This window comes from Nothobranchius furzeri, chromosome 8 (genome assembly GCF_043380555.1).
Source record: "Nothobranchius furzeri strain GRZ-AD chromosome 8, NfurGRZ-RIMD1, whole genome shotgun sequence".
Lineage (NCBI taxonomy): Eukaryota > Metazoa > Chordata > Actinopteri > Cyprinodontiformes > Nothobranchiidae > Nothobranchius > Nothobranchius furzeri.
Window position 1 is genome coordinate 41217492 of NC_091748.1, and position 21165 is coordinate 41238656.

General features: G+C 43.2%; 2 protein-coding genes across 2 annotated transcripts; one reads left to right on the forward strand and one right to left on the reverse strand.

The window, feature by feature from the left end:
- Positions 1–277: 277 nt before the first annotated feature.
- Positions 278–12795, reverse strand: dhcr24 (24-dehydrocholesterol reductase). The gene is made up of 9 exons (XM_015971764.3): positions 12430–12795; positions 11673–11828; positions 9910–10015; positions 9394–9512; positions 8495–8758; positions 7999–8142; positions 3644–3841; positions 3390–3568; positions 278–3303 (listed from the first exon to the last, which is right to left on the reverse strand). Exons 1-9 carry the CDS (start codon positions 12658–12660, stop codon positions 3150–3152), a joined length of 1551 nt encoding a protein of 516 aa, XP_015827250.1. The 5' UTR covers positions 12661–12795; the 3' UTR covers positions 278–3149.
- A 1562-nt stretch (positions 12796–14357) lies between these two features.
- On the forward strand, positions 14358–20390 carry LOC129152328 (uncharacterized). Its single transcript, XM_054730053.2, has 2 exons — positions 14358–15082; positions 18334–20390. Exons 1-2 carry the CDS (start codon positions 14766–14768, stop codon positions 18569–18571), a joined length of 555 nt encoding a protein of 184 aa, XP_054586028.1. The 5' UTR covers positions 14358–14765; the 3' UTR covers positions 18572–20390.
- The last annotated feature ends 775 nt before the right edge of the window (positions 20391–21165 follow it).

The window sequence follows — 21165 nt, forward strand, 5'->3', positions numbered from 1 at the left end:
TTCTTGAAAATTGACAAGGAAGCCCCTGTTCTAGTAGTACTTGGAAGGTCATTCCACATTTGTGGAACGATACATGAAGAGAGTTTGGATTGTCCTGAGCGTGGTGTAGACACTGCTAGCCAACGATCCTTCAATGACCGGTGGAGGCCACCGATGAGCCACCATCGGCGTCAGCCTGATGATGTTTGCAGCCGCAAACAAAACGTTGCAGGTAAATAAAACCTTTTCTGTGTTTTAAAAAGAACTGAAAGATGGAATATGAAACTAAACACAGCAAGAACACACCAACAATGTTTATCTTATGAACATTATGTATGAGTGTAGAGAATGATTCACTTGTTAAACCAAACATTACAGAACATAACATGAAAATGTTTCATTGTAATATTAAAATTCATGTCAACCTTATTAACTTAGGTACAGATTAATCAAAACATTTCATTTCATGATGAATTAACTCACATGAGCTGAACATGTTCACTGTATTCAGAGGCATGAGGAATCCTGTAGAAGCGATAAGGGAAACTTGGGCCTTGAAACGGGAACAGTTTGTTGACAATGTGTTATCGTGTGTTCAGAGCTTCAGAATCTTCTCGGCTTGTTGGAACATAGAAAGTAAAATCCACCGTAGAGAATGGTATTCATGTCTGCAGATGACCGGTGGCATGTAGGTCAATATGTAGGTGAAAACTGACCATTTCTGGATGTTACATAAGCCTCTGCTGGACTGTAGCTGTGAGACAACAATTTATCATTTCCACTCAAATAAAAAAAAGACGATTTACAGTTACTTATACCAAATAATGTTGTGTATCCAGTACATACAAAGAAATGAATAAATCAAAGCTTTCAGATAAGGAAAAATTTATTTAGCTGATAGTAAAATAGCATTTCTGTTAGAAGTTTTGTACAAAGAATAAAATTTGAGTTTTTGAATAAAGATATCTCAATATGTGCTCAGGACCCAACGCTGTAAAGTGTAAGGCGGTGTAGAAAAGTGGTAAAGCTGTACAGTCTAACATTTTTAATTCCCTCTGAGGCGTTTCTGAGTAAAAGGAAAAAAAGGAAGCTTCCTGAACAACAGCCTGTATTTGTATAGCACCTTCTTAGGGTTCAACAACCTCCAAAGGTGCACGACACAATCAGTCATTCACACGCTGGTGATGATGAGCTACACTGTAGCCACAGCTACCCTGGGCACACTGACAGAAGCGAGACGGCTAAAAACAGGCGCCACCGATCCCTCCAGCCACCACCCGCAGGCAGGGTGGGTTAAGTGTCTTGCCCAAGGACACAACAGCAGCATTCTCTGGCGGGAGCCAGGATCAAACCTGCAACCTCCCGATTACAGGACAACCTGCTCCATCTCCTGAGCTGCTGCTGCCCTGTTTAGAGAAATTGAGTTTACATCTGACAGGACTGATGGGCTAACGGCTAGTCTATATTGCAGCTGAAACCAAAGTGTATTTCAGCCGCTCCTATGATAAATTATAGGCCATTACACTTCTGATTTAGCATTACACTTCATTTTCTACCAGACTGGAACCTTGTGAGTAATGGATGTGGAATTAATGACAGTGGAATGCTTATTAGAAATAATGTCTGATAAGACAATTCATAACCTACACAAACTCCACACTGGCAGAAATATATATTAATGCACAAAAATAGTTAAGAGTTAAGGAGCTGTGTGTAAGAATGATGAGAAATCTACAGTGAAACAGTCCAATGTCTCAATCACGCTGGAAGGAAGGTTGTACTGAAACAGATTTCATTCTGAGTCGGCTGCGGGAGGATTCAGTTCTTCTCCTTTCAAAATAAAGGCGTGGTTAGCTTTGATCAGTGAGTGTGAGGTTGCTGTGTCTCCTGTGACAGGGTATCTGCAGGTTTAAGGGAGCCAAATTTAAGACTTTTTAAGACCTTTTTAAGGCCTCTTTGACCAAATTTAAGCTATTTTTTAAATTAAATTTAAGCTATAATTTCCAGCTATTGCCTGGGGCTGGTGCTAACCACGTCGTGAACGTGGGATTAGCCATCCAGTTACCATTAAATTTGCACTTCCCCATGGCGCAAGCTCCCACTAGCTTAACCAGCTAATGTGCTCATCTAAAAATAGCCCCCTTTCACAACCAACTGAATGTGTACGGTTCCGCTTACGCCAACATCGTACACAAAAAATGCTGAACGCTAACTAGAAATTCACGAAAATTTTTATAGAAATAAAATAATCTTGTTTATTGGGTCTTTGGTAATTTAAGACCTTTGGAAACAGGATTTAAGGATTATTTGTCATTTTTAAGGATTTTCAAGGCCTTAAATTTGGAAAAGCTAATTTAAGACTTTTTAAGACTTTTTAAGGACCCGCGGATACCCTGCTGTGAGCCAGCGTTGCACTGCAGGCCTTACAGACAAAAATCTCCAGAGTTGTTTAAAGCACCAAAGCCAGTAACAGGAGCGACCCAACGACATTACTTGTACCCTTAAGGAGCCACAGTATCTTTGTGTTTGACTCCAATATCAGGTAGACGGCTAGAGGCTAACGTTGAGCTAACGGGGCAAATAGTCCGCTCTAAAAATATCTCGACCTACTTTTTCTATTTCCAACAACTCGATATTACAGTAAAATGTGTGTGAAGTGAATCAGTCAATGGTGGCGCTTTACTTCCGTCATTCAGAGCAGCAACAGCCAAACACCACTTCTATGCCAGAGGCATGTTACTGTAACAAGTGTGGAAGTGCTCGCCACCATAAAACACCTACGAGTGCTAGCATCAGTTATGTAAAGGACAATGTATGACTCGTCTTTGCTTGTTAACTAGAAACTTCTGGTGCTGATCCATAACTGGCAACAGCCAGGAAACTCACCTAACAGGAGTGAGATTGCAGAACCCTTATTTGACCACAGAATGTTACCATTACTCCATTTTTACAGTGTATTTTTAAGAAGTTTGAAAAAAAAAAATCAAACTGTAGAAAACTAATGAATTACATATTCATTAAAAATGGATTCAAATAGGTTAAGGCTCCTAGAAATGCTCCCACAGTTTACCAGAGAGACATTTCTTTTTAGCCATCAGAAGTTTCACACGTCACCCTGATGTCAGCTTGTTTCACGCAGCTGAAGCCCGGCAGCAGGTACAGGACAAGGGTCAGTGGCGGGCAGATTTACAGATTTTGTCATAAACCTCAGGGAAAGCTTCCTTACATCCCAGCTCCTCCCTCAGCCTGTGGTATAGCCGTCCATCAAACATCTCCCAAAACTCCTCCCGATCCATGTACACATCTGCATACAGCATCTGGAACCTTCAGATCAACAGGAGAGAGTGTAACTACAAAACCAGGCACAGCGTAGCATCATTAAAGCTTTGATGGCCTAGTTTTTTATTTACCCATGCACATCTCTGACAAACTTCTCCAGCCGTCGTGTGGACGCTTTAGCTTCAAAATGTTTGACTCTGGGCTCCCCGTAACTGCCGATATCCACATACAGCTCCTCCTGCTGGCCTTTGGGATGAACCATCCCTCTGCCTGGCTGCAACAGGAACGGGCAAAGCCACAGTGGGTAGACCTGAAAGAGCACAGGACATCAGAAGCACTCGAGCAGGACCAGGTTATTTATAAATGATCAATATGTGATTGTTACACTGATTTCCTGGTGGAACTGCATGATGGCAGCCTGTAGATGCTTCATAGGGATCAGCATGTCCTGGACCACGTGGTGCTGCTCATACAGACGTCTAATGGTCTCTCCCTGGGTGAGCTTCAGCAGAGAGATCTTTGGAGGGACCATCCATCCAAACAGCCAGCGGAACACAGGATTGTTGCCAAATGGAATAATGTCCTAGAACGAGAAGGACAAATGCAAACGTTTTACTCAGAAAATGTACTTTAAAAAAAAAAACCACACGGATATACAGATCAATACTGGTTCAATCAAAAGAAAAGGATCGGCTTTAAAAAGACTTGATTTTTAACTTTTGTTTTGCTCTGCTTGAATTTAAGTTTAGCTCTGAAACAGAAGACCTGCTTTTCAGTTCTTTTAATAACTTGCTTTCAGATTTCTGTTTTTTTGGAGTTCATCTTAATTCTGAGGGTGGATGAAACAAAAGTGGACCTCTTTGGATGATGTTCTTGTGATGTTCTGTATAAAAAGACCAACATGCTGGTGGTGGTGGTGTGATGGTCTGGGACTGCTTTATTGCTTCACACACTAAAGAACTTGCTGTAATTTAGGTGATGATTTCTGCTCTTTACAAGAAAACCCTGAAGGAGAATCAAGCACACTTGGATTATGCAGCAGGGTCATCGAGGACTCCATCTCTGAATGTCTCCATAAAAGAAAAGTTACAGAGTGGCCTAGACTTAAATTCATCAGATGCTGCAGATCTTAGGCTGTTTATCGTGGAAAACCCTTCAATCCTGCAAAAGTCCTTCAAAGTGATGCGAGAGACTCAAAGGCTTGATTAAAGTGTCTGCCATGAAGAACGTTAGAACCAGTTCTTAAGTTCAGGGGTCAATAACCTTTTCCACAATAGTTCAGGTGTGTTTGGGTGGTTTTTATCTTAATACTTTAGCGTGGCATTTGAAAATGGCGTTCTGCGTTTACTTAGCTTATCTCCGTCTGACATTGACATTTCTTTGCTTATCTGAAATATTTCTGCTGTTCAGGGCCATTTTCCTGAAAACCTGCAACAGGTTTGGAAGAACTCATTTGCATTATTTGTACTCATTTCTTTTAAACCACAAAGTACGAATTATTCTAGAATTATCTTAAGCTTTAATAAATGAATACATTCTTTAGCTTGCTCTCATAAGAAGTTTTAATGTTTTTTCCCCTAAACTACGACACTCCCTCCTAAGCTCCAGTAGAGGGCAGTCCCAATCCAACACAATCAGAAAATCAGAACCACACCTGCCTCAAAGCTCAGAGGAAGCTAGTGCAGGCGTCTGTCTAACCAGACTATGCATAATTTATCACACACCATTTACTGTTATAGCAGACAAGGATGCCAAGTTCTTCTCACTTATGGTGTGTGTGTGTGTGTGTGTGTGTGTGTGTGTGTGTGTGTGTGTGTGTGTGTGTGTGTGTGTGTGTGTGTGTGTGTGTGTGTGTGTGTGTGTGTGTGTGTGTGTGTGTGTGTGTGTGTGTGTGTGTGTGTGTGTGTGTGTGTGTTAAGAACCCTGGGAAATGAGCAAGCTAGTGAAGACAAGCATCTGAAGAAGAGAATATCATTTCTATAGCGCCTCTCAAGATAAAAATCACGAGGAGCTTCACAAAAACAAAAAATGTAAAAATATAAAAAGCATTTAGAAAATTTTTAATATATTTAAAATGAGCAAAAATAGACAATTGTGATTAAAAAATGTTAAGAAAGAGTGAGAGTGAATAGGAAAGAGGGAAATCAGTGGATCCTGAGGAAGGTGGAATAGGTGGGGAGAGCAGAATAAAGAGAGAGAGGTGAAGAAGGTCATACAAAAGCCAGCTTGAACAAGTGAGTCTTCAGCTGCTTTTTAAAGGAGACCACTGAGTCCACTGATCTCAGGCTGGACTCAATGAAACCATGACTTCTCTGAGTGTTAATGTTTTGAACTATTTGACTCCTTTGAGTGACCCAAGACCCAAAAGTTAATGATTGTTGGGGGAAAAAATGCACACATGTCTTTGATCGTTCATCCCTGTGATGTAAAAAGTGAAGGTTTCATTGCCAGACTAGCCCAGTGACTTAAACATTATTCATTCTTAACTCACTCACTGTTTAACAATCATGACATACGACTCATTCCTAGGTGGCAATAAGAAATTATTTTACTCAGTTTCAGGAGGGTCAAGTAGTTGGTGTGCATCAAAAAATCTAAAACAGGGTTTAGAAATGTCCAGTGTAAGCAAATACACTCACTGGCCACTTTATTGGGTACACCTGTCCAACTGCTCGTTAACTCAAATAACTAATCAGCCAATCACATGGTGGCAACTCAATGCATTTAGGCTTGCTGACATGGTAGAGACGATCCGCTGCAGTTCAAACTGAGCTTCAGAACAGAAAGATGAGTTAAGTGACTTTGAACGTGGCATGATTGTTGGTGCCAGACGGGGCTGGTCGGAGTATTTCAGAAACTGCTGATCTTCTGGGGTTGTCACGCATAATCATCTCTAGGGTTTACAGAGAATGGTCTGAAAAAGGGAAAACATCCACTGAGTGCCTTGTTGATGCCAGAGGTCAGAGGAGAATGGTCAGACTGGTTCGAGCGGATAGAAAGGCAACAGTAACTCAAATAACCGGTCGTTACAACCGAGGTATGTATGCAGAAGAGCATCTCTGAACGCACAACACATTGAACCTTGAGGCAGATGGGCTACAGCAGCAGAAGACCACACGGGGTGCTTCTCCTGTCAGCTACGAACAGGAACCTGAGGCTACAATTCACAGGCTCACCAAAATTAGACAATAGAAGACTGGAGAAATGTTTCCTGGTCTGATGAATCTCGATTTCTGCCGCAACATTCAGATGGTAAGGTCAGAATTTGGTGTCAACATGAAAGCATGGACCCATCCTGCCTTGTATAAACAGTTCAGGTGGTGGTGTGATGATGTGGGGGACATTTTCTTGGTATACTTTGGGCCTCTTAGTACCAACTGATCATTGTTGAAACGCCACAGTCTACCTGAGTATTGTTGCTGACCATGTCCATCCCAATATGACCACAGTGTACCCATCTTCTGATGGCTACTTCCAGCATGTCATAAGGATCTCAGATGGGTTTCTTGAACATGAAAATGAGTTCACTGTACTCAGATGGCCTCTACAGTCTCCAGATCTCAATCCAAAAGAGCACCATTGGGTTGTGGTGGAACGGGGATTCACATCATGGATGTGCAGCCGACAAACATGCAGCAACTGTGTGATGCTTTCATGTCCATCTGAGTCCCTTGTTGAATCCAAGCCATGACGGATTAAGGCAGTTCAAGGGGTACCCATTAAAGTGGCCAGTGAGTGTATACTCACATAACGTGTGGTGTTTGGAGAATGTGGTAGGGATGCATCTCAGCTAACCGTAACCCAATATCTGTACAGCTGACTGGGTTTTAGCCATTCTTGTGTTTATAATTGTGGCAGCCATCTTGGATTGGGCTGACTAAACTAACCAGTGGTTGGTGTACATCATTCTGACCCGAGAGATCCATTAAAATCCTTTGAGGAGATCAGACATTTTGCTAAAGCTACAAACACTACTGCCTACCTTTTAGGGAAATGTATTTACTACAGTGTAAAGGTCAGACTGTGCAGCAGTGTGATAATGTTACCTGACAAGCTTAAATTTACACAGTTTCAGAGAAACTGATGCATAAGGATGAGAAGAGCGATGGGTGAAGGGATGCACCCATCACCCAGACATCCCTCTCCCCAGCTTCCTCCTCGATCTCTTCTGAACAGACTTTTGAGGCCAGATTAGAGATTTCATCTTGGCAGCGAGTTCCGAACCTGCAGGGTGTCCAGGAGGCATCCCAACCAGACGCCCAAACCACCTCAACCAGCTCCTTTTGATGCTAAGGAGCAGAAACTGTCCTCTGAGCGCCTCCTGGCTGGATTGGTCCAACAGAACCTATGGATGAATCCCATTTCCCTCCCCGACCCTACTGCTCTGCTGAATGTGTGTTCACACTAAAGGCTAGGGGGTGACCCAGTCATCTTATCTTTTTAACTTTCAATAAAGAGTAGGATTATTTTCATGGACAAAGAAACTCAAATTGTTTGACTTTGTTCTTCTGCATTAGGCAGCATGGTTGAACTTTCCTTGACCAAAATTTTAAAAACAGCTTCACCTGCTGACGTCTGTGGGACGCTCCACTGAGCATCCTGAGGTGGTGTCTGGTTACACAGCACCATTAGAGCCACCAGCCCCGTGACTAGCAAGAAATCACATTCACCCTAGAGTACAAACATCAATGCAAGGGTGCCACATAGCTAGAAGGGCTGTGTGTGTGTGTGTGTGTGTACCTGAAGCTCCCAGAAGATGCTGCGTGTGTGTCTGTGGTAGTACTGCCTCAGAGGGATGTATTCCACTCCCGTGTAGTCTCCACTCAGGTAACTCTCCACGTGTTTAAAGAACCAGGGTTTAAAGTGCAGACCTATTCTGTTAACCTGATGTCCGCCAGTAAAAAATAAATATTAAATGAGAAAATCATGACAGGAAAAACACACACACACACACACACACACACACACACACACACACACACACACACACACACACACACACACACACACACACACACACACACACACACACACACACACACACACACACACACACACACACACACACACACACACACACACACACACACACACACACACACACACACACACACACACACACACACACACACACACACACACACACACACACACACACACACACACACACACACACACACACACACACACACACACACACACACACACACACACACACACACACACACACACACACCTTGTTGGGCTCTGCGTGATCAGTCATGGTTCCCGTCATAATCACAGCAGAATCCAGACTGTACTGGAGACCCTCCACAAAGGCGTTCTGCTTGTTCTGCGATGCCTCCGTGAAGCGTTTGCAGATGTTCTCCAGGCCCCTGACAGGCTCGTAGCGCAGCTTCACCCAGGCTTTAGCTGGGATTATTTTGATCTCGGCTGCAACTAGAAATCCCAGAGTTCCACAGGACCACGGGACGGCGTGGAACAGATCAGAGTTCTCGTCCTGTTTACACAAAAGCAAACTGATCTCACTCACCTCTGCTGACTCTCGAGTTTCTAATATTAGAATGCTGTCGTGTCCGTTTCTGGCACACCTCAAAAATAAAATGGATGCATCTTCTTATGAGAACACAACGAACTCCCGTTACAAACCGTCTCAGAAGTGCATCTGATACCTTGTTCTAACATAACGAGTCTCATCAAGTCAGATTAAGAAAGTGTTGCAAATAACAGATTATAGAGCAGATTACGGGATGGTTACCAATCACAAGAGGTATCAGAAACCCACAACTGGATGGGGCTGTCTTCTAAAGTTCATCAGCTGTACACATACTTCCACTGATCATTTTCCTTCCACTAAATACACGTGAATCAGACTGTGTTAAATTAAAATTAATGCCAGCATGATGGCGTCCAAGTTAGGGACGGTTACATAATGATCTATAGTGATGGTGGGATCAGAAAGGGATTATCTGGATTATTTTTTGGAGGGAGGAAAAACGATTAATTCCCATTTCTTTGCAGGATTTACAGTTTAGTTGATCAGAACCTGCATCTGCTGAACAAGCAGCATACATTAGCATATTTATATTTTTTGTTATTTTAGGCTTGAATCTGTTGGAGACTGAGCGTCCATACCTCTGTGCAGCGCACTAAACTCCCATCAGCCAGAACCAGCTCGAACGCCACACAGATGTGCTGAAACAGCCCATAAATGTGGGAGGAAGACTCGATGCCCGTGCCCATCACCAGCCCACCTGAGAGAAGAGAGAGAGCAAACCGTGTTCTGCTGTAATTGAATTTCTGCCCGTGTGATGACAACAGGAGGCAAACACAGGAGGAGATAGCAGCATGCGCCTGCTGCCAGTGTGCTGGTCGGGATAAACGAGTGTAGCACAGCCTGATGGGAAAACATTAGGTGGTTGATGCGTAGTTTATGGCATCAGGAAATCCATTATGAAACGTGATCCACGGGTGCCTCCAAGCACTGCAGCCATTTCCTCCTGGTTTCATCTTTTCAGCTACAACATCAGTCCTCTAACTCAATTAGAGAAGCTGCTGAGACTCTGAACAGGATGCAGAGACTGAACACCCAGCTAGGGGGGTCACCGGCATGCGTCTTCACCAGAAAGCTACACGGCACTCGTGACTTACCCACAGTGAGGTCGTCAAGCTCCGGCAGCACCGGCAGGGTCCAGCCTATGGAGTTGAGGAGAGCCGTCACTTGACCCATGTTAGCGAGCGGCTCCACTCTCACCACCTACGAGACAAGTGGCTCCCTATTAATAGATACTCGTGTAATATTTACATTAATAAGTTTACCGTCTTCTCCATCCCCAGTGAGTCGTGGAGGATGGCTGCTTATACTGAGCCAGGATTCTCTGGAGGTTTCTTCCTGTTAAAAGGGAGTTTTCCTCTCCACTGTCGCTAAATGCTTGCTTAGTATGAGGATTGCTGTAAAGTCACTGACACTAGTCAGTGACTCCATGCAGGGTTCTTATATAGGAAACTTTTTACTGACTGGCTTAATGAACTGACCTTTATTGGAATGTTTACTGTGTGAAGGTCCTTCAGACCACTCATGCTGTAATTTGGAGCCGTATAAATAAACTGAATTGAATTACTGAACAAAAATTTAACAAATATATTGTGAAAAATTGTAACCTCTTCCTCGTGTAAAATTCCTCTACCTGGTTTGAAAAAATAAATAATGCAACAGCATCAGACTGAAGAGGCTGGTAGTTACACAAGCACTAGTGATGAGATCGTACTTTTCAGGTTTGCACAGGATTCCATTATGGAAAATAGGATTATGTCCCCCTAAATGTGGCTGAACTGTAATATGGATTAATTGTTTGACTAAATACCGATAGCAACAGCTCTCTGGCTCTGACGAAGGCTGGTGTCCTTGTGTTTCTGATCAGCTCTCTGAACTTGTTTAACTACGTTATCTCACTTTCTGAAGGCAAATATTTAGGCAACTTTTGTTTCTGCAACAGCAACGGTGCCAATTCCTGAGCCCGAAGGGCCAGTATCCAGTCTGATGTAGTTTTGTCTCTGCTGCAACACACCTGATTTTAATCAACAGCTGATTCAACTACTGAATCAGGCATGTTGGAGCAGAGAAACGATGCTGGCTGACGGCCCTTCAGGCCCAGGATTGGGCCCCCTTGTACTACATGAAGTGTTTACAATGCATTGACCTCTAGTGGCCCAGATGAAAATAGCAACTCCTTCTACTTCTAAAAACAGGAGTGTCCAAACTTTTCAAGATGAGGGCCAAAATCTTCAAGTGAATAGTTCTCAAGCTGCAAAAGTTTGTGTTTTACTAAAAAAGAGAGAGAAAAGGTCCAAAAGAGGTACAATTAGAAAAGATTTGAACAGAAAAATGTTATAGAGCTACATTGAAAACCTCCCTACATCAGCCTGTTGGAGACATTTCATCATTCTAGAAACGCAGTAGTGGGCTGTGTACTAAATCACTCAGGACTGCAAACGGAGCCGAGACAATAGCTGGAATAACTGCTGTTGTGTTAGAAATCTGCAAAAACAACACTGAGTTGTATTCTGTTTATTTACTTATGCTTCAAATCTAACTGTGACATTTTTTTCCCCACTGATGAGATTAACTCACTACAAGGTCACTGGTTTGAATCCGGCCAGCGTGGCGTTGAAATGTTCTCCCCATGCATGCTAGCCGACCCAAAGGGTTCGTTTTAAAGCTAAAAACAAGTCTCACGGTTCTCTAACAATAAATATTATATTTTTAATCCTACCCTGTAGATTGCTGTCACTGTTCTGTACGTTTTAATTCCTACTCTGGAATAAAGAGACAAACAACATCTTTTAAACTCTATAAACATACAGAGCGGACTCACTTACATCTCCATGAAAACACCACATTCCACTTGTCTCACCTGTCTCTTCGTGTCCACCTCTAGAATGTCCATCATATTGATCATGATGTTCTTATGGGTTTTCTTGTACTTTCCCACTCTGAGGGACACGGTGAGCCAGCCGGGGCGACCTGTACACATGAAGCTCTTACTTCCCTCCTTCTTCCACTCACGTACCTGAAGGGCGTCCGAATGAGAGAAACGAAGAACTGATGAGTGTATGTAGCAGCACAAGTGGAAATAATGCATTATTAATTTAATCTAGCCCATTTTTAGTGTTTTTACTTGGTAAGAAAAGATAGTCTATGAATAGTTTTGATCTTATCTGATCTTTATTAAGAGCAGATGAACAGATGAATGAAATACACCATTTTGGAATAAATAATTACACAATTAAGACATAATAGCATCGGAATTCATAAAATGTTATTGAATTCATAAAATACAAAAGATAGCCTTAAATGTATTGTGGCAGGAGCCCGGGCGGGATTCGATCCACCGACTCCCGGGTGACTCCCGGGTGACAGTCCTACGCTCTAACCACTCAGCCACAGGGACACCCCCCCTGGCCGGTAGCCAGGGCGCATAATCAATCGGGACACTGTGACAGGACGCTCACACTGTCAGTATCTTCACGTTAGTTCTTGAATCCATTAACACATAAGCGAGTTAAGAAATAAATAAAAAGTAAACTTTAAATATTAAAATCTGATCCAGCAGTTTCCGAACCGGAAACGAGAAAACAAGATCCTGCACACCTGAGAATAAGGTCCCTCACCTGTCTCTGGATGTCCCGGACACGCTGGTCGTGTAATTTAGGCGCTGAACACATCTTAAAAATCAGCCACGCTCTCACATAATAATACACGTCAAACACGACGGAGAGCGGCAGCAGGAACAGGCAGACGAATATCCACCTCTGGTGAACGAGCACGTAATCCAGACCCCTGACCCTAACCCACAGCGCCAGCAGAACCACCAAACCTCCTAAACACAGCAGCGCCGCCATGGAGTCAGCTGGGACCACGGGCCGGTGCAGAGCAGAGATAAAAGACTCCGGTGGAGAAAGATGAGCGGATTGATCTCTAACCCCAACACCTGGCTCCTGATCACCCCTTTTTCTGCGATGGACGGGCGCTAACAGGTGGGCTTTAAGCCCCTCCTTTGCTTCACACTGATTGGCCAATGGAACGGGAGAGGTGGAGCCGGTCTCTCAAGCTTTAATCTCATTGGTTGACCAAACCGCTGTAGGTTTATTGTTGGACCAATCAGGACACACGCAGGCTGTCACACCACATGGCTGTGGTACAAAGTTTCTTCACTTCTCCGGTTCAGATGCACGTTTGGCGCGCGGACACACCACAAACGTGCATTTATAGCCCACAAATGTAAGCAGGCATAAAAGTGATCATCTCTCATGTCTGGAGCTGCGCAGTTTTCATAGTTTACCTCAAACAGCCACAATAAATAATGCATGGTAGTTTCAGTCCATCAGTAATTACCCAATCGGAAATGCTTTGGGGCTGACGTCAGCGTTATGAATCTATTAATTGACTAAAAAGAAGAAATTATTTCCTGAAGTCTAGACAAGTTCATTTTTTCTTAAACTACCCCCCCCCCCCCCCCCCCCAAATAAAATAAAAAACAATCAGCTGTATGGGGCTGATTAAAAGTAAGCCGACTTAAACCCATTTTGGACATCTTACCGGAACTGTTTGTGTTTTTGCTAATTTTGGCTTATTTCCATATCCGTAATTAGTTTGCAGCTCACAATTATTTTTAATTTTGACTCATTGTTTAATTGGAAAAATGATGTAAATGATCAACATGACTCATGGATTTTGGCATTCTTGATCATTTAACAGGATCTTATTTACCCCTTTTGTGGACACAGATACATTTGAAGACATGTGTTCATCCACTACTGAGCTGTAAATGTTTATTTGAAGCTGCAAATTTGCCCCAAGTTATGCATTTTGTTATTGTTTTGGGTGCAATCCCCTTTTTAATTAATCAAAGAACTTGATGACTGACAGCTACCTGGAGATAATTTGGAAATCCTAATGTTTGTTGAACAGGTGCACCTAATTTTGTATGTGAATATTGATCTCATTATAAAGGCACATATTTATGACTTGTTTGTGGCTTTTTTGGTGGGGGGGTTAAATGAAGTAGCATCCTGTACCCAAACTCTCTTCTCCAGTAATATACTCTGATGATAGCACGGTTAACATTTACACTTTATTTTATTTCATTTTTTTACATGCAGGAATTCAAACAACCACGATTTCAACTTTTTAAATTCTGTTTTTTGATGAGTAAGACACTTCATTGCAATGGGAACTATCGTAAAGTCTCTCCTTTTCTTTGCAAAACACATATGAAGTGAGTTCAAGAGAAGTTGACTTTCTAAATAAATCAATGCAGGTTGTGTTTTATTTACAGGATGTGTTGCTGAAGCATGCAGGACTATATCTGCCCTTTCATGTTCAGAGAAAAATCGCTCTAATATCTTCCTGTCCTTCTTCCTCTCTCCTTCTTTGTTGCAGACACACACACACACGCACACACACACACGCACACACACACACACGCACGCACGCTCGCACACACACACACACACACACACACAGGCTAAAGTGGTACCCTTCAGACACATTAGACAGAGGGAGGGTGGGGCGCCAGTAAAGATTTCTTAATGGGCTCTGCTGTCCTCTCGTCCATCTGCCTTGATGATAAACACACAGCTGCTCAACATTAGCCTGATGCACATCAAAGCCTTCGCCGTTTTGTTTTGTTGTCCAAGCAAACCATCAATTTGAACACTTTTACACCAGTGGTGGAGCTTCAAGGGGTCAGGATTAACACGTGGACTAAATTATCAGGAGTGTTTCAACGTTAATGAAGATGCAAGGGATGGAAACCAGACAGTAAGATTTAGGAGGATTTTTGTGTCGGAGGGTTTCTCTAACTGTGGAGTCAATTATTTGGACATCTGGGGTCTGTCAGAGTGCATGGGGTCCACTTTCTGTTACCCTTTACTCGTGACTGACAAAATCCAGCCGGTGACAGCCAAGTAGGAATCTCAGAGATATTTGGCCGTCCTGGAGGAGGATGCCTTCTTTGCACCACATAGCAATCTTCTTTGGAGCGTTCCTCATCGTGACCGGAGGCTCCACAGCCTTTTTGGCTTCGCACCAGAGTCGCCTGCAGGCGTTCTCCCTCTGCTGCGTGGTGCTGGGGGTGGTCATGCTCATTCTCGGCTTGTTTTGGGCCATGAACAGCAAAAATGCTGGAAACTACAACCGCCGGGAGTTTGACACGGATTGTCCCCATTACCCATACAATGAGTACACCAACTACCCAACCCAGGCTCTCTTCTCCCCTCCCCTAACCCGCTTCCCGGAGTCCCAGTCAGTGTTTCTACCAAGGTAGGCAAAATAACAACTTTGCTCAGTGTAAAGATCTATCTGAGTAAGACTTTTCCTCTTTTATGATAAAATAGAAGCTCAAAAACTGGTTGGGTACCAAAATGTTTTGCTAACGTAAAGTGACACACATTACTGCTTTTACACATCTGTGAGTTGTTGTTTCCAGTGATGCACTTAATGATGGTTTATCACTTGAGGTCCACGTGGCAGGGGTGAGGAGTGAGCTCCACCTCACCCCTGCCATGTGGACCTCAAGGGATAAACCATCAATCCTGCTCAATGGTCACCTTTCCTCACGGGGTCACCCATAAAGACAGTGGGAGGGTTAAGATGGCAGCAATTCCCATTCCAGTTAGGTCGATCAAACTGACAATCTCTAAAGTCAGTTTCTGCTATCTTAAAATAGCTCTAATCCTCCAAATGTCAGAGATTATATTTCTATTTGATATTAAAAATAAGGATTTCCATCTTTGACCCCTGAATGCACACATGGACAAAATTGTAATCACAGAAATTACTTGTTGCACTGGGACGCTGGTACAATGACAAATAAAGATCCTTGATTCCTTGAAAGATGCCGTCTAGAAAAGGCGCCCTTAAAACCTGAGACAACTGAAGCAGGAGTGGGCCAGAATACCTGCTGAGAAGTGCAGAAGTCTCACTGACAGATACAGGAATTGTTTCATTGCAGTGATGCCCTCAAAAGGTTGTGCAACAAAATGTTAAGTTAGGGGTACCATCATTTTTGTCCAGGCCTGCTCCATGACTTCAGTTTTTAAAATAATTCATGGTTGAAAAGCAATGTCCGACTTTCATTGGTTAAATTTCATATAATTTTTATTTATAATTACATTTGTCAGATTCAAGTGATTTTTGTGACCATTATGGGTTTTTCATCCATTGACCAGACAATACCAACAATTTTGTCTTCATGTGTATACGCATATGCTGGTGATGATATCTACACTCACAAATAACGATAAACTTTCATGGTCCTAACTGTGAAACTCAAAACTGACCGCATCATGAAATAAAGTTGCATCATCTTCTGGGAAAGAGGTATTGACCCTTTTTCTTTGCCTTGTGCCATGTTGGGTTTGCTGAAACAAAAACGATGAGCGTGCACATTAAGCTAATACTGTGATAAATTAAGAAACTCCCACTTCCACTTTATTTATAAAGCACACTTCTATGCAGCATACAAGCTGACCAAAGCGCTGCACAGGCAACACTCACACAAAGATCGTTGAAAACAGATAAAATTATCAGCACCCCAGCAGAAAGGGTCGAACTCTGGTTACCGGTGATGGTTGTACCCCATGTGCAGCAGTACCGGGACCAGAGTGAATAGGGTGTGTATGGGGAGCATGAGTGGGTGTCTGGCGTGCATTTTCGTAAGTCTTGGGTTGTGTGTGCATGTGTGAGCATGAGGGAGGGAGTGTGTGACTGTGTTTGTGTATGACTGTATATGTCAGGTGGGGCCTTTGGGTCCTCCCTTCTCCTGGAACTTCTTTTGATGATATACATCTTCGTCTCCCCTCCCCCTGCCACACCTGGTGTGGGGTGTGGTGCCTTGGTCAGCCTGAGTGTTCGTGGCTCCCGGGTCAGGAGGTTTAAGATTTTTTACGTCTGCCTGATTAATCCCGGTGGCTGCCTGGTGGGGTCTGGTCCCTGGTCCCTGGGCTCTGCTGGGTCCCTGGCGGGGGTGGTCGCCCCTGGGTCCTGGGTCGCTGGGTCCCGGGCTCGGCCGGCTAGTGGGTGGGAGGCTGTGGGCGGGCTGCGGGCTTGCCGCTGATATCTCCCGGGACTCTGCCGGCTGCTGGTTGTGGCCCCCCGGGGCGATCCTCTGCGCCTCTCGAGGGGGGCAGGGGCTTATCTGGTCGCAGTCTCCTTGGGGTCTCTGTGCTCTGGGGAAGCTCCTGGATCTCTGGGACTTGGATCTCCTTCCATCTCCTACGCATCTTTGGGGGCAGATCTGTGGCCCCTCACACTCTCTGTTGGACGCTCCTATAGAGAAACCTTACATAAACAAGCGCGTGTACACACACAGGTGCTCACATGGTGCTCTCATAAGTATGGACTTGGGCACGTTCAACACATGTCTTAAGGCTGTGGTTGGCACTTAATGCACTGTGATTCATTATCATGATTGTTCAGTAAAACAATGTTGGTTTTATATTTGTTCATCAAGTTGATGCAGTGATAGCTTGCTCCTGTTGTAATGTTGTGTGTCCCATTTCTGCAGCAGACTATTGTTCATCTTCGTCTCCGTGTCTGGTCGGAATTACTAAGCATTCAAAAAACAATAACAATAAAGTTTTAAGTATCAGGCGTGACATTAAAGCAGAAGCTCTGATGTGCTACCTGAGAGTAAATCTGTAAGGCTTGTCACCAGCATTCAGACATTAATTCTGTTTGCTTCACAGCCAGACAGGACACGAAAAAACAAAACAAACAAAAAACAGATAAAATCAGTCAACAAATACAGATAAAAACAACCGATAAAACAATGAAAAGAAAGGAAAAAACAAACATTAAAGAGAGTCACTGTCCAAAAGCCAAATCATAGAAGTTGGTCTTCTATCGTCACTTTAAGACAGAGTCGGATGATGACTGTCGAATTGTGATGGGTGGTGCATCCAGAGGACTGGGGCAATAGACACAAAGGCTGCTCACCCCTTGCTTTATAGTTCATGGTTGGAGTGCAAAATAGCAAGCGACCAGCTGACCTCAGTGGGCACACTGGCACTATAGGCATGAGCAGGTTAGACAGGTAGGATGGTACAAGATTAAATCTTAAATTGCACACCAAAAGTCATGGGTAACCAATGGAGATGGGATGATATGGCTACGTTTGCATTGCAACAACTTTTGATTTTACATAAATCAAATCAACTGACTGGTTCTTGTTGATTGATCAAAACTGCGAATGATAGGGAAAGAAATGAAGCACTACACAGCATAGGACTCATGATAAATGATAAATGACCCACACTTGTATAGCGCCTCTCAGAGTAAGGACTCCAAAGCGCTTTACACTACAGTGTATCAATCATCCATTCACACACACACATTCACACACCGATGATTACAGATGTGATTAAAATTAAGTCACACTGGGCCGAAATATGACAAAGAAAGACGGTGCCACGACTCAGCAACTCTTCCTCTTTCAAGGCTGTACAACAATAACATATGTGTGCTTTTGCATGATTATTCTGTCATTATCATGGTGGTTTTTGTGGGTTTAGGACCCTGGAGCGCCAAAGGCAGGGTGGTCGTGGAGAGGATTTTGACTATCCACCCATGGATTCTGGTGGATTTAGCCCAGCACCTCATCTTCCTCCGTGGCTGGGACCCCCACCTCCCTACGAGGTTGCCATCAAGACCACTTGCAGTTCTACACACCTGCGGCGTGCTTACTCAGACACACACCTGGCAACGGAGCCGCTGTTTGGACAGTCGAGAGAAATCAGCTTTGAGGTGTGACCCTGAATGATTATGACGACAACATGCCTGCTCTGTGAGGCACAAGACTCTAGTGTAGCCTGCAGACATACTCATTCTCCTGAAGCATGCTTTTGTCTCGGTTAAAGCATGCTTTTTCTGTCTGAAACACAAAGATTTGTTGAAATTATGAAGCACAGCAACTCTGAGCAACCAGTCTGCATTTTCTTGACTTTCTTTCACTGTTAAAATATTCGGCTAGCCCAAAAATAATTTTGACTTCCAAAATAATATGTTAAGGGAATTATTATTTAGATATAAATAGAACTTTAAAAGGATTTTTATTTGGTCCAGGGTCTATGTCTATGAAGCAGTTGGGGTTTGTTAGCTTATCAAGGCTAATTAATGGGTAAAAATGGTCACATCTCGACAATACCCAATGGTTTTAAGATTTTAGCTTTGGAACTGCAGGTGTGCTTGTAAAGCCAGCAGAAATGTACTAAGGCTCTGACAGAGAATCAGTCACTTCAGCACCATCTGATGGAGGCTCTTTCACAAATATGTTGCAGATTTAACCTTGCTTAAAGGGATAGTTAGAACATATTTGGAGATGTGATTTGAGTTATGTCAATAGTCACCTGCAGTCAGAGTGATCCTGTTTAGATGTTTTCATTGAAAAGTTGAGTTAACCCTCGAGGTAGTTTGAAAAGTCAGTCGGTTCAAAGGTTGATTTTTTTGCCATCTCAGTACAACTCAAATCTTAAAATCAGATGGCAATCCATGCAAATCCTATTTTGTTTATTTTTACTCAGCATTACTTTTCCATCAGAGAGCTATGCTGCCCGATTCTGTTTCCCAGCACTTTTCACATGGACACAGTTTTTCAATGGAAGGATTTTAGTGACCAACCTTTACAGAAACAACCAGATAACCAAGCAAACGTGTTATCTGTGTAGAGGTTTATAAAATGCCATCAATGCAAACTGCTATGATTTTTTAAAGTTTATTTAACATGGAAGAAATCCTGGCACTGGTCTCACTTTGCCACCAAAAGCAGCCTGGAGGGTGTGAACAAGGTGAGTGCATTTACCCTGTTGGGTTTTGACCGTCACGGTTCTGCTGCCTTGCTTGTTGGCTCAGGGTGATGAGTGAACAGTGGTGAACCTGGTGACTTGAACCCCACCCTCGTTGCCTGAGTTCTTTTACAAATCATTGAGATAGGAAGACATCCTAGGTATAACTTGAAGTGCTTTGTGAAGGTGACCACTGTCTGATGACAAAAACTTCACAGAACCCCACCTAGAAAAAGAAGAGACATCTGGAACTATCCCTTTAAAATGTCACCTTAGAACAAATGTCTGTTTTACTGCAACAATAATTTATTAGAGACCAAACTGGTTTTGCAGCAGACTGTAAATGTTTACTTTACTTCCGCACTTTAGCATGAGAGGATCCATGTTAACATTTTTCAGAAAAAACAGATATTCACCTTAAAAAAGCACCTCATGTGGTCTTTAGCAGACCTGCAGATTTCGGAACCTTTTTTCCTTCTCTTCAAATCGCAAGCTGCCACTTAAAGTCTCTTTCCAGAGTATTTCTCTTGTCCGATGGCACCATCTAGTGGCTGACAAGCATATCACACAAATAATTTCTCCTTCCACTTTCTTGAGATGGCGACATCACGTTTCTTGTTTATAAATGTGCTTCTGTAGCCGACAAACAGACCTAAAACCCATTGCTTTATGAGTATTATTCTCATGTCATGTTGTGTTTTCATATATTTATATTTTAGAGACTTTCTTGTTTGTGAAAAATTCATCAACTCTGCATCAGCTGAGGAATTCCTTAAATGTGAAGCATGTAAGCGATAGTCTAATGGGCCATTCCCATCTGTACCGGGTCGGCCTGGGCCGGGTAGCCCCAGTCGGCCCCAGCCTGGCCCAGTTGATTCCACACATCCTTAAGCCCATGTGGGCTGATTCTACCCACCAATCAGAGGCTTGCTCTAATGGAAGGTGTGAATTTGCTGTCAGCAGTGGGTGTGTTGGCCCTGGTCGGCCTGAAGCAGACCCCCTCGAGAAGAGGGCTGAGAATGAGCCTTGGTTGGCCCGGAAAAATACCAGGCCACCCAGATATGTAAACAACCTACGCTACCCGGCCCGGGCCGACCCGGTACAGATGGGAATGGCCCATAACGCTATTGGTTAGTTCTGGTCGGCGCTCAGTTTCCTATTGCACAGAGCTCTGTGGGGCAGGGGGCATGCTTAGCAAAAAAAAAAAAAAAAAGAATAAGTATTGCTTACATTATATCACATGGCAAGATAATAACTTTTACGAATTTCTGAAAAATCACACGTAATTTTGGAATGGGAAAACTCCGGAAAGCTACTTTAAGTACTATTGTTTGTATCTGATATTGAAATCCTTATAGGAATGATATAATTCACCCTTTAACATGATGGCTGATGAAAATCTCAATGACAACCTGGCATAAACCATAGACATACTTCCAGGAAAATTCAAAATAGAAACTAAAGTTTGAGAAGGGGTACTAGGCAGTTTTAGCTTGCTTTTAGCACCCCCTAGTGTCTGTTTAGCAGATTAAAAAGATCCTCGCTCCTACTCCTGAAATCTGA